We start from the raw sequence: 12,820 nt of genomic DNA on the forward strand, positions 1-12,820 counted from the left end.
CCACCTGTGTGGAATTTGCATGTTATTCCTGGGCCTGTGTGGGTTTTCTTTGAGTACTATGGTTTCTTCCCACATTCCAAAAAGCATTGGTGCTAGGCTTATTGGATACTGTAAATTGCCCATCTCTTCGTGCCTTGCGATTGCCTGGCCACCAATTCAGCTGGGATAGGCTCCAGCACCCCCGCGACCTTAGTGAGGATAAAGCAGTTCAGACAATGAAAGAATCATTAGATTTTGCATCTGCAAGTGTTTTTTGTAATATATATTTTTAAATATTTTTGGCTAATAGTACAACTTGCCATTCTCATAAAATTGCCATTTTCCATATTATTACAACATATAACATCTGTTAAAATAGATTTTCCTCATTCCAATATGAACTGCATTTCTACCAATTTGATCAATAATAGCATCATTCTTTGAATTTGAAGTCTCACAATAACACAATTTTCCCATTTGCTTGACCCTGTTACTCTGTTGTGGGGGGGATTGTGGGAGGGTGAGAGGGAGGAGAGAGAAATCGAGAGAGAGAAAGAGAGAGAGAAAGCTGCAGCCAGTCAGACGCCAGGCAGGCATCCTCAGGTTCAATGTTTGCTTCCATGAACACTACGCACGCCGCTGTTCTCCCTGGGATTTAACGGCAAGGAGCATTTCACGGACCCGTTGCCTGGAAGCACGAGGGGGGTCGCCACGGACCAAGAACGCTGGATGTGACGGCTCTCCTGAGCTACTCTCCCACCTACACTTCATCTCAAAACACTTTGTGACATCTTGTAATATTGACCATTAATATTAACCATTAATAGCATTAACATTTCCTCAACTCTCTCAAAGTATTTCTGCATTGTTTTTTTCTATTTGCACCAGCAGCTGTGGCTTGACACAGCTCCTGTGTGTGTGTGTGAGTGTGTGTGTGTGGGTTATTCACAGTGCTGCTATGCAGACTGGCTGGAGCCACACTCAGACAGTCACAGCTTCACTGTAGTTCAACACTGTGTGTGTGTAAGAGTGTGTAAGAGTGTGTGTTTGCACGCACGCGCTCGCTGGGACTGAAACAAAAAGAACGCCGGCCAGCCGCACGCTCCCAGGAGAAAGCCGTCTCTCTTCGCCGGCGACTCGTGCGGAATCGCACACGTTCCGCAGCTTGGCCAACCGGCGTTGGAGATGCCGCTATGCAGACAGAGCGGAGCCGACCCAAACCTGCTGCTAAAGTTCAAGTAACGCACATGACAGCGCGCCGGCTGTCGGCTCCACGCCGCGTGCGGTCGCTCTCGGGAGGAATTGCGTTCGAAGCCAAGATGTTCGCCGGCCTTTGACCAGACCACCAGATTATTTTCTTTAGGAGTACTTTGCACCCTGTTTGCCATTGGATTTGGGATTTGAAAGAAATGAAGGACCCCCATCCAATGACCAATAACTGGATTCCGTCGCCCGGGATGGAGCCGGCCATTGTCGCCACGCAGAGTCCGCACAAGAAGTTCAAGAGAAAGTCTCGCGAGCCCAAAAAACTCTACAGCGGGTTTGAACCCGACGGGACCAAAGGGTACACGGCCGACACGCCGGAGGGGGATTTGCCCGAGGAGCCCGATTCGGCTCCCATCCACAGGTTGGCACGGCGCCATCTATCGGGAGTGGCGCCGCCGCAGAGCGGCGCCCTGGACATGAGGATCGGCAGCGCCGTCGCTCCCCAGGGATCTCCCTTCGCCAATCGGGAAATCGTCCACTGGCCCGCCGCCATCTCTCAGCCGCTCTCCAACCGATTAAAGGCGGGCCCTCGCTCCATCTTTCCCGTCGCGGCACCCTCGGACCACCTACGCGGCCTTTCACCCGAGCGCCAGGCCTTTCCGATGGACCCGTCCATGTCGGGCCACATCGCGGCCCGGTCCCTCTCTCAGACCTCCGAAATGCAAGACCACGTAGAGCGACGTGGCCATTCGCCAAAGGTAGAGCCAATCGATCTCGGCCAAATACCGGTTGTGACCAGATGGCTAACTCTTAGACGCCACCTGTTTGCTAGGAGTCCCCTCGAAAGCGAGTAGGCTCGAGCGCCGACGGAAGCGGACGCATTCCGGAGGTCAAAGCCATCCAACTGACCAGACGGCTCCTGGCGAACGCCCGTGAGAGGACCCGCGTCCACACCATCAGTGCTGCTTTTGAGGCCCTCAGAAAACAGGTGAGACTGACAGAAACACACGGCCAGCCTCCATTAAAACTCCCAAGTAGGGCCATTGACAGAGTCCCAATCAGTCAGAGTATTGAAAGGATTGAGACTATGTCATGTTTTGGTTTGGAGAAGTTAGCAACAAACCAGTTTAGCTCCACTTTTACTGATAGCATCATGTGGTCGATTGGCATTATCGCAATTGCACATGTGAATCAAGTACAAAGGCACAATTAGCTGAAGGCTACTCTGGCAATTTGACATCAAAAATGAACAATGACATTGATTATTTCCTCAGCAACAGCCAGCTGTTTTCCTAACATTTTCAGGACCCACAGATTATCGTGTCTATGATTATGTACGAACACAATCTACCCAATAAAAGAACAAATAATAATAGTCACAACAGGAAGCAAAAGTCTACCCTATTGTATTTCTGATAGGCAGTCAGAATCATCTCATCTCGTTTTCTGGTATGCTTTATCCTCACTAGGGTTCGCGGGGGGTGCTGGAGCCTATCTCAGCTGACTTTGGGCTAGATGCGGGGGACACCCTGAATTGGTGGGCAGCCAATCACAGGGTACAAGGAGACAAACAACCATTCACCTAAAGGGCAACTTAGAGTGTCCAATTAGCCTACCATGCATGTCTTTGGAATGTGGGGAGAATACCCATAAAAAACCCACACAGGCCTGGAGAGAACATGCAAACTCCACACAGGAGGAGCCATTTGGGTCACTTAACAAGCGAGTTTAATTGAAACGATTGATTACAGGTGCCCTGCTATTCCTACGGGCAGAAGTTGTCCAAGTTGGCCATATTACGGATAGCCTGCAACTACATCCTCTCCCTGGCTCAGTTGGCCGAGGTTGACGCCACTCCGAGCCACGCCAGACAGAGCTTCTCTCAATGTGTGGAACAGTGCACTAGGACCCTCCAAGCCGAGGGGAGGAGCAAGAAGAGGAAGGTGAGGATTCACTCACACAATTTTACATCCTGAAAAACAAGGTGAATTTTTCCCCTTCTTTTCAGCGTCTGCAGATAACATGAGTCATGCGCTATAGATCATAATGGCAAAATGAGAACTAAAAAACAGACGTTTGCAATTGAAATTCGGCAACTAGTCGCCATTTAGAGACAAAGTGCGACCATTCCGTTACTGGATGGCCACTACACTGACAGAGATCCAGATGGGATCATGTTTCAGAATAAAAAAATAGTGATCAATTGGGAGAAGGACAGAAAGTTTGACTCAATGGCCCCAATGTTTGTTCAATTGCGCTCACGCCTGTTGGCTTCCTGTCCACGTTCCCGCATTCCAAAATTCCAAATAACATGCTGACACGCTCTTCCTTGATTACCACGTGTACTTCTTGGATCAGCAAGTTGTTAACTCCAGTCGAGTGTTTTTTTAAATACGGCACTAATCGTAATTTGAACGAATTAGGAGGGCTTTGTCACCATCACTTTCTCACTTGGTCTACAGTCTGGATGGTCTTATTATCATTTCTTAGAGTCAGTATTTATTCCTCAGAGTAGGAAGGAAAAATGTCTATTGCCATAAATGATTGTTGTTACAGCCAAAATGGCGAAATGCCTGTGAAGTAGATAACAGGACTGGTACGAAACGTCTGATAGGCGCTGACAACATTTGAGCGAGGAGGCTGGCTTATCCTTCGCAAAATGCATTCCGCAGTTTCTCGCTTGATTGTCCTTGGCAAAGCATCAACTTTTGACAGATTTGGGTTCATTTCAGGACCTTTTTTTCTGTAGCTATCATTTATCCAAATTATAGAAGGTTATTTCACTTCATAGGGACTGGTTGTTGTTGTTGTTTGTATTTGCAAACTAGCAGTAGTTGTCAACTAAGCTCCAGCACCCCTCGCGAGTACAGAAAATCAATAAATTAACAATGTTCACTGCCAAAGTGAAGTTCTCTCATTAAAAATGTATGGCTTCTTGTACTTTAGCATTTTTCAAATGCAAAAAAAGGCAAAACAAATGTTGTGAAGGAGCGCAATGATTTAGCGACAACACCTGGTTGAATTCAGCTCAGGCAGTCATACATTTTCTTGATATTTGGGTTCAAATCCTTATTTTGGAGGTTTTCCTAGTGAGAATCCATCATAGCTGCTTGATATAAAATACATTTTTGACCTGAATTATTCCTGGATCACCGTCAATTTGCTCATTAAATGGCTTCAACTGATGAAATAATACAACTGGAGCATCAAACCTTCAGATGAAAATTCTCTCGAGGGCTTTCCCCCTACTTGCAGGATGTCTCTGCCAGTGTGTGTGTGTGTGTGTGTGTGTGTGTGTGTGTGTGTTTGTGTGTATATGTGTGTGTGTGTGTGCCTGTGCCTTCTCCAAGTCCCAGACACCAGATGTTTAGAGTAGAAGGGAAGTGGAGCTGGCGCCACGAAGGGCAGAGGGCAGTGAAAAGGCACGCGAACTGAAACCACACACATACACACAAAGGCGTGCACATACACACACACACACACACACACACACACACATACATGCGCGCGCACACACACACACACACTCACACATACACACTTGGCACATTCCCCGGCAGCCTTTCCAACACATTCCCCCACTCTGCCTCTCCAAGCCATCTGCTCCAGCATACTTTGAAACAAGGAGAGGAAAAACACAGTCATCATCGGTTTGTCAGACAGCAGCAGCTGGTGGAAAGACAGCGAGAGACCGACCAGAGGGGGTGAGAGGAGGAAGAGGGGGGTGTGGGTGTGTGTGTGGGTGGGTGGCTGTGTATGTTTGTGTGTATGTGTGTGTGTGTGTGTGTGTGTGTGTGTGTGTGTGTGTGTGTGTGTGTGTGTGTGTGTGTGTGTGTGTGTGTGTGTGTGTGTGTGTGTGTGTGTGAGTGCGTGTGTGTGATAGCGAGTTGAGTGAATGTCTGGCAAGAATTAAATGTTTTTTTTCCCCCAGCAGAGACGCTAAGTCTGCGTACACAGCTAGCAGCAAAAACACGTTTTTGTTACTTTTTTTGGTTTCATTCCATCATTGGCTAGAGAATGGGTGTCAAACTCGGGATGCGATAATGTCATCTTTATTTCATGTGGGCCAGACGGACCTTTTTAGATATAATATATAGTTGTTGTTTTTTTTTTTAAATCGGATTATAAGGACTGGATCAAAATTCCTAAATATTCTGTTCTTTTTAATAGTTCTAAAACAATGTTTATTTTACCTTTTTTTTCTTGGGCAAAGGAAAATGTCTTTTTTTTAAATGTAGTTTCAATATTAAAGTGCAAACCATAAAATATTTATATATTTATTTTTCAATTTTAAAAAATGCTTTTTGAACCAAAAACACAAAAAAGAAAAAAAAATGATTAAAAAAGTACAATTATTGATTTAAAAACCAAATATAATATACATCTATAATCTTCATTTCAATTTGATCCCAAACAGAAGGTGATTTACTTTCTCAGGCCACACAAAATGATGATTTAATCCATGTGAAAGGAATTGTGGGATTAAAAAAAATATATATATGTTTTTTCTGTTCTCAACAGGTGGGCCGGATGTCAGAGGATGTTTGAAGACGAGATATCGTTAGCTAAATGAAGACTGTAAACTTTTATCAGATTATAAACTGGCAGTTTTAATCATGTACTCGGGTAACATAAAGCTATGAGCTGAATATTATAAGGCGTTGGTTATTTAAGTTTTTAAAAAAACGCTATAAATGTAAGAGATAAAATACTTAATGAGTAATATTTTGTTGTCTTTACAATTTTATGATTACCTGTATAGTGCATTAATCGGTGTTGACAAATTCATGCTTTGTTTTGGGTGGAAATTTGAACTAATTTGCATTACTTAAACTAGCAAGTGTCAAAATTATGTATATATATATAATGTTTACGTCAAAATATATCTTACCCAATGTTCATTTTCCATTCATGATGCCAACTCGGAATAAATGTGAATTTTGGAATGGTAATCTATGCTCACAACAAACTGTAATATTTTGAAATAACAACTTTAAAGAAAAAAAATAAAACTTGAGAACCAAATGTTGCACTTGGTTTTGTCTACATTGAGCCAGTGCCATGTAACAGTGATGTATAGTTGTTAATTTGGCAGCAAACCTTCACAAGGAAGGGAAAAACACTCCTACCTGTCTGCTTTGAGTCAGCCAATCATATGACAGTCTGAAGCAGAAATAGGAGGAGAGGGTGGGGGGATGGGCACTAGCATATCCAATTCACCAAGGACTCAAATAAATACTTATATAAAGATATAAAGACACTCTGGGTAGAATTGCTAACAGAAATGGTTACCTCGATTGTTTTCATTGTGATGAATGAAGAAAAAAAGTCCTGCAGTGAACATTTTTCCCCTCAAAAAAGTCAAAAAGGCAGGTGCTACAGCACCACTTGGCATTTGCGTGCTCGTACCATAAATCTGACAACGCAAGTCACATGTAACGTCGCATTACACGAACCAAACACCTTTTGTAAATGATCCGACTCCCCCCATTTACCATGTTATTACTCCTTTTTCACCATACTGAGAGATCGAAATAAGGAAATATATGTTAAGGCTAGCTGTTTAGCCATCATCTGAGGCAATGTCATGATGGAGACGTAAATGTGTGTGTGTCAATGTACACCACAAACATCCAGTATGCAGAATTTGGCTCGACAGGTGGGGCAGGGGACTCGACTGGACAACCAGGTCTCGGGTCTTTGCTGGTCTTGTCGGCTGGCAAACCATCGACCCAGACAGGACAAACACCACATGGGTCGACAGAAACACTGCTCGCACTCGGGCTCAATGTCAGCTCCTGTATAACACATAAGTATATCAACTTTAGAATGGATGCCAGTTTCTACTATGCAGAGGCAAAACAGGGCAAAAAAAATATTTGATTGCAATTCAATGGTTATGCACGCGATTTTTATGTATGCCATGACGGATGCACTTACCATCAACATGACAGAGTCTCACAAGCTTGGTGTTTGCTGGCATTTGCATACAGCCAATACATGGCTCCACCTCCTGTGGATGCAAAGCGATTGAGAGAAATGCCTTGCTTACATTTCCGAAACATAACACAACCTCAGATTCTACCTGTCCACTGGGCAATGAGTAGGATTGGTTGAGATTCACGTGAGCTTGGAAGGTTTCTAGAAAGAGTTCGCTAATGGTTTGGCGGATCACCACATTAGCAGAGTTTCGGATGGGAACGTGGAGCTTTTCCCTCAGCTCGGCGTACTCTGTCGAGTTCAAGCTAAGGATAGAGGAGGGGAAAAAAAGTAAGTTGCAGGTGGTGTCTTTCCATTGGAAGGACAACCGGTACCTGATGTCAAACGATCTAATGGCGGGGTTGATGGTGTGTACTCTGAGGGTGAGCAGCTGTATGGGAGAAGCCGAGTCGGGATTTAGCTGGTGCTGCCTGGATTCGGTCACCGTCACGTGAGAGTCCCTCTGTGCGGCCATGTGAACGTAGTAAGTGGTCACCTGGTCAAAGCAAAAGTAAAAATCATTGGAAAAAGATTTAAAAAAATGTCTAGGCCCTATCATAAAATTCTAACCGCCCTTGATTTAATTATCCTCAAATTCAATCAGCTCTTTCCTTTCATATGACTTGCATATCTTGCACGGTGGATAACAATCCTGCATTTACTTTAGAAATATCTTGAACATAAACAGACCTTTAACACCCAGCTGTCCGTGACAATGACCCTGGCTCCAGGTGCCCCGGTTGCAAATTTGTCGATGCGTCTGAACTCTGTGTTGATGCTGCTGGCCACTGAGTGCCAATTGGAATAAGGAGGCTGGACATGAGCTTGTAGAGCTCTGCTGATAGGATGGTTGTGCCAATGTCGGCGGGACCAGTAGATGAGAAGTATACAGCTGGTCGATAGGAGGCACAGAGAGAGGATGACAAAAACCCTCCAAGAGTCACTCATCTGGTGGGAGACAGTAACACAATACCACAGATATAGGCAGTTCTTCAAACAGTTTGTACAAATTAAAAAGTTGTCAGTTTTTGGTCAATTCGTAATGAACACGAAAGCCATGTTTGATTCAAAATATTCAGAAGAGAGCCTGACCTGGCGAACGTATTTCAGATGTTTTTCTGGAGCAGCAACACACATCCCCAAGTAGTAACCTGCAAAGAATAGGCTATTTTTTAAAAGGAACACAAACAATGCAAAACAATATATATATTTTTTTTTGCATTTGATCCCCATCTGCTCAGTGTCAGTCAGTTTTAAAAAAAAAGCTGGATCAAATTACAAATTTAACTCAATCCATTCCAAATTTGCAAAAGTGATTTATCAAGATAAAAACCAATTTGACAATTGTTCTTGGGGGAACTTCAAATATTGCTGATTAACCTATAGTGCTTAGGTTAAGCACTTAAATATCGCTTAGAACGATTTATCATTACACCCCTAATATGCATACGTATATGACATGTTAATGTTGACATGGTGCAACTCTCCAAGTGTATTTACGCCCCCTTGACTTTTCAAACTTCCTTGAACTGTCATTCAAGTTGCAATTCATTTCTGCAAAACTTTTCGGGCTATAATATAATCACTTTTAATACTTTGGCTTTCCGGGTTTACTACCCTTGTCCGGCACCACCTATCTGATAGAATTCGTGTCGTTTAATGGGATTATTTTCGAAAACTACTTCCTCGATTTCTTTCTCAAACCACTGATTGTTGCAAAAGCAAATTAAAAAAAAGGATTTGGCATAAAAAAAAGCACAAATGTGTTATGTGTACCGAGTGGTAGTGCGCAGTGGACCAGTAGGGTCGTGCTACTCCTCTTGATGTGGTACTGTATGAAATCCATATCTTCACTGCCCAACCATGAGGAAAACAGGTTTTGGATGGTCAACCCAGCCGAACGAAACTCATTAGGCGTAAATACAAAACAGAGGGAGAAAACTGTGTAGGCTAAAGTGAACGTTAACTCGGGACTTTCCATATTTGGGTCAATTTCAAGATAACACCGTGGACGGATTTCAGATCCTGGTGCTGTTAATTCCTGGTGATATCCTTCTTCGTTGCTTGAAAGAAAGTAGAAGCAAGGTAGACGATGAGAGCCTACTGCCCTCGAAAGACTTGCAAATGTTTGCTGAGCGCCTCATTTCTGCCATCTACTGAATTCAATGTCTCATTTCATTTTCTGAGCTGCTTTAGCCTCACTAGGATTGCAGGGGGTGCTGCAGCCTATACCAGCTGATTTCAGGGCAGAGGCAGGGGAGATAAACAACCATTCACTTACACTCATCAATTTAGAGTGTCCGATCAGCCTACCATGCATGTCTTTGCAATGTGGGAGGAAACTGGAGTACCCAAAGAAAACCCATTATTACTGCATAACAGTGACTGGTAACAGTATAACAAAATACAGGTTGAAACCCAAACATATTTATTAGACAACTACAGTTATCTATCTGTTGGCATTGAAAAGAACAATATAAGTAATTTACCTGTTATGTGAATAATTTAGCGTTCTAAAAGACAAGTTTCTTTGTACACATTTTTTACTCTACTCATATTATGCTTCTTTTATAGTAGTTGGTGTTACATACTGTATAAAATTTTCTTTTATAGACAGACCATTATTGAATCTAATTATCCTAATTACAAAAACACAGTTATTAAACCCATTGTGTGTAAATGTGTGAAATGTGCCCACATCTTTGGCTTATGGTGACATGACTCCCATAGAAAATAACACAAAGGAGGCACTTTGGGTACTTCAGGTCAGGAAAAAAGATGCAGTTCAAGTCTTAACTCATCAGGAAGCTGAAAGGGATAGAAAAAAAAAGCATTTTTTTAGCACACCGTACGTACTGAATCAAATACATTTGCATAATTCTCACAGAAGGTAGAATGATCCAAAATTTACCTGTATGGGTATCCATGATACTTTGCCCTGAAAATGGACAACAGCCAACTGAAGAAGAGCATCACCAGAGCGATACCTGCAACACTCATAACTGACACAAGCATACATAATATCTTTGAGCATTTTACAACAGTACAGTGAAAAGCAATAGATACGTCTTCCTAAGTAGTAATGAGAAATGTTCCCTTACTTTTCCTTTTTCCAATGTCTGTATCAGAATTGGCAGCTTCGCACAAAAGTACGATTCCTAAAGTAACCGCGGCATCTGATTGATGGAGGTCAAGGTTTCGTCTATGCATCAACATGTGGACAAAAGCACAGCACATTTGAAAATAAGACTTTCACTTCATTTTGTGATCCGGTACCGGGTTCCGAAACAGCAAATGTGCATAGGTGAAGGATACTGAAGAGTAGGACAATGTGTGTCTCAGCCACAAACTGCGCCTGACTGCTGCCATGGATGTAGCTCTAAGAAAAGAATGGAGTAATACTGAAATGGTTAAGACTGAAAATAATTCAAAATCATTACAAGTCTGTGTGCCTCTTACGATTTGGCCCGAATTGGGATTTTTGTGTGCGTATGGGGGCCCTCTGATGTGGTTCCACATCTGTCCAGATGTCATGATCAGGACAAAGCACTGAAATCAAAAGGGATTAGAATTGTCATTGCATCTTTTTTTCCTTCCCAATTTTACCACAGATTACTGCTGCAAAGCGCTTTTTGCATGTGAGCCAGGGCATTGTATGTTTTATGTATATACATTGTGTTCATATTAGAGAAACTCCAGTCATATTTACTAGTGCAGAGAAGGCCCAGACATTGTTGTTAAAGAGAAACTCCAAATTGTTCCTTCGTAGATATGCCAGTCCGCCAATGACAGCGAGAAGAAAGCCAAGAAGGAGAGGCCCGGCATAGTTAGGAGGACGAATGACTCGAATCTAAAAACAAACATTGAAATAATAATAGTTACAAAGTGAGAAATGTACGACAACAGCAAATATAGTGTACGAAATATATCCGCATTTATACGGAGGGGCTTTCATATTTACTTGGGAGTTGGTTCACATTATACTGGTATGAAAATAATTGTAAGATCCATGCATCTTTTTTCTTACGGGAATCAAACATTTAATGAGCTTAGAGTCTATTATTGTCCATTTCAAGTGGTTTCACGTACCTGTACATTAGTCCGGTCCGCCACCCACCTGGCCAGCTGCTCAGCTGCAAAGCCTTTGACTTGGAGCTCATAGTTATCAGCCGGACGGGGCTTCCCTTTGGCAGGGAAGTTGATAAACGTTGGCGCCGAGTTCATATTAAGCTGCAAAAGAAGCACACATCTAAATGAAAGATCAATCCCAATAATTTCGCCACCAACTCAGACCAAAAACGATCACTCTCAACCCACCATTTGAAAGACATCCGATCCTTCGTCAAAATCTACAGATGCAAAGAAGACCTTGTTTGTGAAGGCAGAGGAATAACGCCAGGAGTTGGCCAGCACTTGAAACTCTTCATCTGCTTGTCTGAAATGAAACATGCATTTGAACATCATCCATCTTTTTTATCGTTGCATTTCAAAGTCAACACTTTTTATTCCCTTCCGTTATATCCTTGTTGGAAGATGGACTAATGATGAATTGTATTGATGACAGAACCCTGAAAGGAGGGGGGAAAAAGTCACCAAATGTTGTGTACTCCATACCTACAGACTCCACACTGTCTCTGCGGCTGCAAAGCCGTAAACATGATGACAACCGAGTAGTTTCTGGGAGGTGCCTTCACAAAGCGGCGAAATTTGTCACCATTCATTCGGATGACGGAACGTTTGGAGGTCCAGTCCATCATTTGGCTCACTTTTTCAGACAACAGAGTCTATGAGAAATACAGGCAAAACTAGACATTAACGAACAGTTGTCAACAAAATAAAAACTGGTTGGCTTTTCATTCCCAGTAAAATAGCATAGCACGTCCAAGAGTTCTCTGCATTGAGGTATAAATTCACTGTATTACAACAGGATGAACGGATCGGATGCTATTGTTTTTAAGGGGACACTTAACGAAGTGATAGTCGCATATGAAGAACGAGTCATAATGTTAGCTTAACATCTCAATACAGGAAGATGGCCAAAGGAGTTAGAAATCGCACGAAAGTGTCCGATACATTTCTATAGATTTCACACTCATCGATGACAGACAATTACCTCTTTTTTCTTCTGTGCTTCACTTGATCCATTATAGAATATAAAAAGGAAGACTAGCGATATGAGAAGTTTCATAGACATTTTTGCAGCACTATAACCGATAGGCCAACAGCCTCCTGTCAACTTCCCATTGGTTGTTCCACGTATTCTTCTTCTTCTTTGCAGTACCGGCACTCTCGACGCTGGTGTGGCGTATTGCTGCCATCCTCGGGCGATGTTTGACTTTTTCCTCCCCTTCTTTATTTAATGAAGACGCTTTCCCGTTGTGGGTAACACTTCGTCACTATCACAATATGAATACCAATATACGTGATAAAAATAACAGTAGAGATCAAGCTGTTTGTAAATTGCATAAAACTGAGGAATTATCAATATTTCACAGTAAACGCACGATTGAAAATTATCTTGCAATTTACCCCTACACAATATGAACATGTATTTTTTTATTTTGTAATGAGATTTTTGTTTTTTTTCTTCGTACTTTTTTATTTGATGATGTTTTGTTTATAGAATTGTTTACAAAATTGTGCATAGTATTTTGCG

The 12,820-nt window shown here is 42.5% G+C and overlaps 3 protein-coding genes across 3 annotated transcripts; 1 reads left to right on the top strand and 2 right to left on the bottom strand.

Moving 5' to 3' along the window:
* Positions 1-1,016: 1,016 nt before the first annotated feature.
* Positions 1,017-6,137, top strand: atoh8 (atonal bHLH transcription factor 8). Its single transcript, XM_077732396.1, has 4 exons — positions 1,017-1,943; positions 2,018-2,173; positions 2,937-3,128; positions 5,707-6,137. Exons 1-4 carry the CDS (start codon positions 1,389-1,391, stop codon positions 5,731-5,733), a joined length of 930 nt encoding a protein of 309 aa, XP_077588522.1. The 5' UTR covers positions 1,017-1,388; the 3' UTR covers positions 5,734-6,137.
* tmem129 (transmembrane protein 129, E3 ubiquitin protein ligase) lies at positions 5,449-9,272 on the bottom strand. The gene is made up of 7 exons (XM_077732395.1): positions 8,941-9,272; positions 8,257-8,315; positions 7,855-8,112; positions 7,500-7,660; positions 7,271-7,430; positions 7,126-7,198; positions 5,449-6,983 (listed from the first exon to the last, which is right to left on the bottom strand). The coding sequence occupies exons 1-7, from the start codon at positions 9,143-9,145 to the stop codon at positions 6,799-6,801; spliced, it is 1,101 nt and encodes a 366-aa protein (XP_077588521.1). The 5' UTR covers positions 9,146-9,272; the 3' UTR covers positions 5,449-6,798.
* A 303-nt stretch (positions 9,273-9,575) lies between these two features.
* Positions 9,576-12,466, bottom strand: magt1 (magnesium transporter 1). The gene is made up of 10 exons (XM_077732815.1): positions 12,278-12,466; positions 11,779-11,948; positions 11,482-11,599; positions 11,254-11,394; positions 10,874-11,014; positions 10,624-10,713; positions 10,480-10,543; positions 10,266-10,340; positions 10,076-10,166; positions 9,576-9,972 (listed from the first exon to the last, which is right to left on the bottom strand). Exons 1-10 carry the CDS (start codon positions 12,356-12,358, stop codon positions 9,957-9,959), a joined length of 987 nt encoding a protein of 328 aa, XP_077588941.1. The 5' UTR covers positions 12,359-12,466; the 3' UTR covers positions 9,576-9,956.
* Positions 12,467-12,820: the final 354 nt, after the last annotated feature.

This window comes from Stigmatopora nigra, chromosome 14 (genome assembly GCF_051989575.1).
Source record: "Stigmatopora nigra isolate UIUO_SnigA chromosome 14, RoL_Snig_1.1, whole genome shotgun sequence".
Classification (NCBI taxonomy): domain Eukaryota; kingdom Metazoa; phylum Chordata; class Actinopteri; order Syngnathiformes; family Syngnathidae; genus Stigmatopora; species Stigmatopora nigra.

Coding starts and splice junctions, on each gene's coding strand:
- atoh8 (XM_077732396.1), top strand. CDS start 1,389: ATGAAGGACCCCCATCCAATGACCAATAACTGGATTCCGTCGCCCGGG. Junction 2,174..2,936: donor TTGAGGCCCTCAGAAAACAG/GTGAGACTGACA, acceptor GATTGATTACAG/GTGCCCTGCTATTCCTACGG. Junction 3,129..5,706: donor GGAGGAGCAAGAAGAGGAAG/GTGAGGATTCAC, acceptor TGTTCTCAACAG/GTGGGCCGGATGTCAGAGGA.
- tmem129 (XM_077732395.1), bottom strand. CDS start 9,145: ATGGAAAGTCCCGAGTTAACGTTCACTTTAGCCTACACAGTTTTCTCC. Junction 8,113..8,256: donor ATCTGAAATACGTTCGCCAG/GTCAGGCTCTCT, acceptor GTCTCCCACCAG/ATGAGTGACTCTTGGAGGGT. Junction 7,431..7,499: donor ATTAGATCGTTTGACATCAG/GTACCGGTTGTC, acceptor CTCTATCCTTAG/CTTGAACTCGACAGAGTACG.
- magt1 (XM_077732815.1), bottom strand. CDS start 12,358: ATGTCTATGAAACTTCTCATATCGCTAGTCTTCCTTTTTATATTCTAT. Junction 11,949..12,277: donor AAGCACAGAAGAAAAAAGAG/GTAATTGTCTGT, acceptor TATTTCTCATAG/ACTCTGTTGTCTGAAAAAGT. Junction 10,714..10,873: donor TCTGGGCCTTCTCTGCACTA/GTAAATATGACT, acceptor TTTTGATTTCAG/TGCTTTGTCCTGATCATGAC.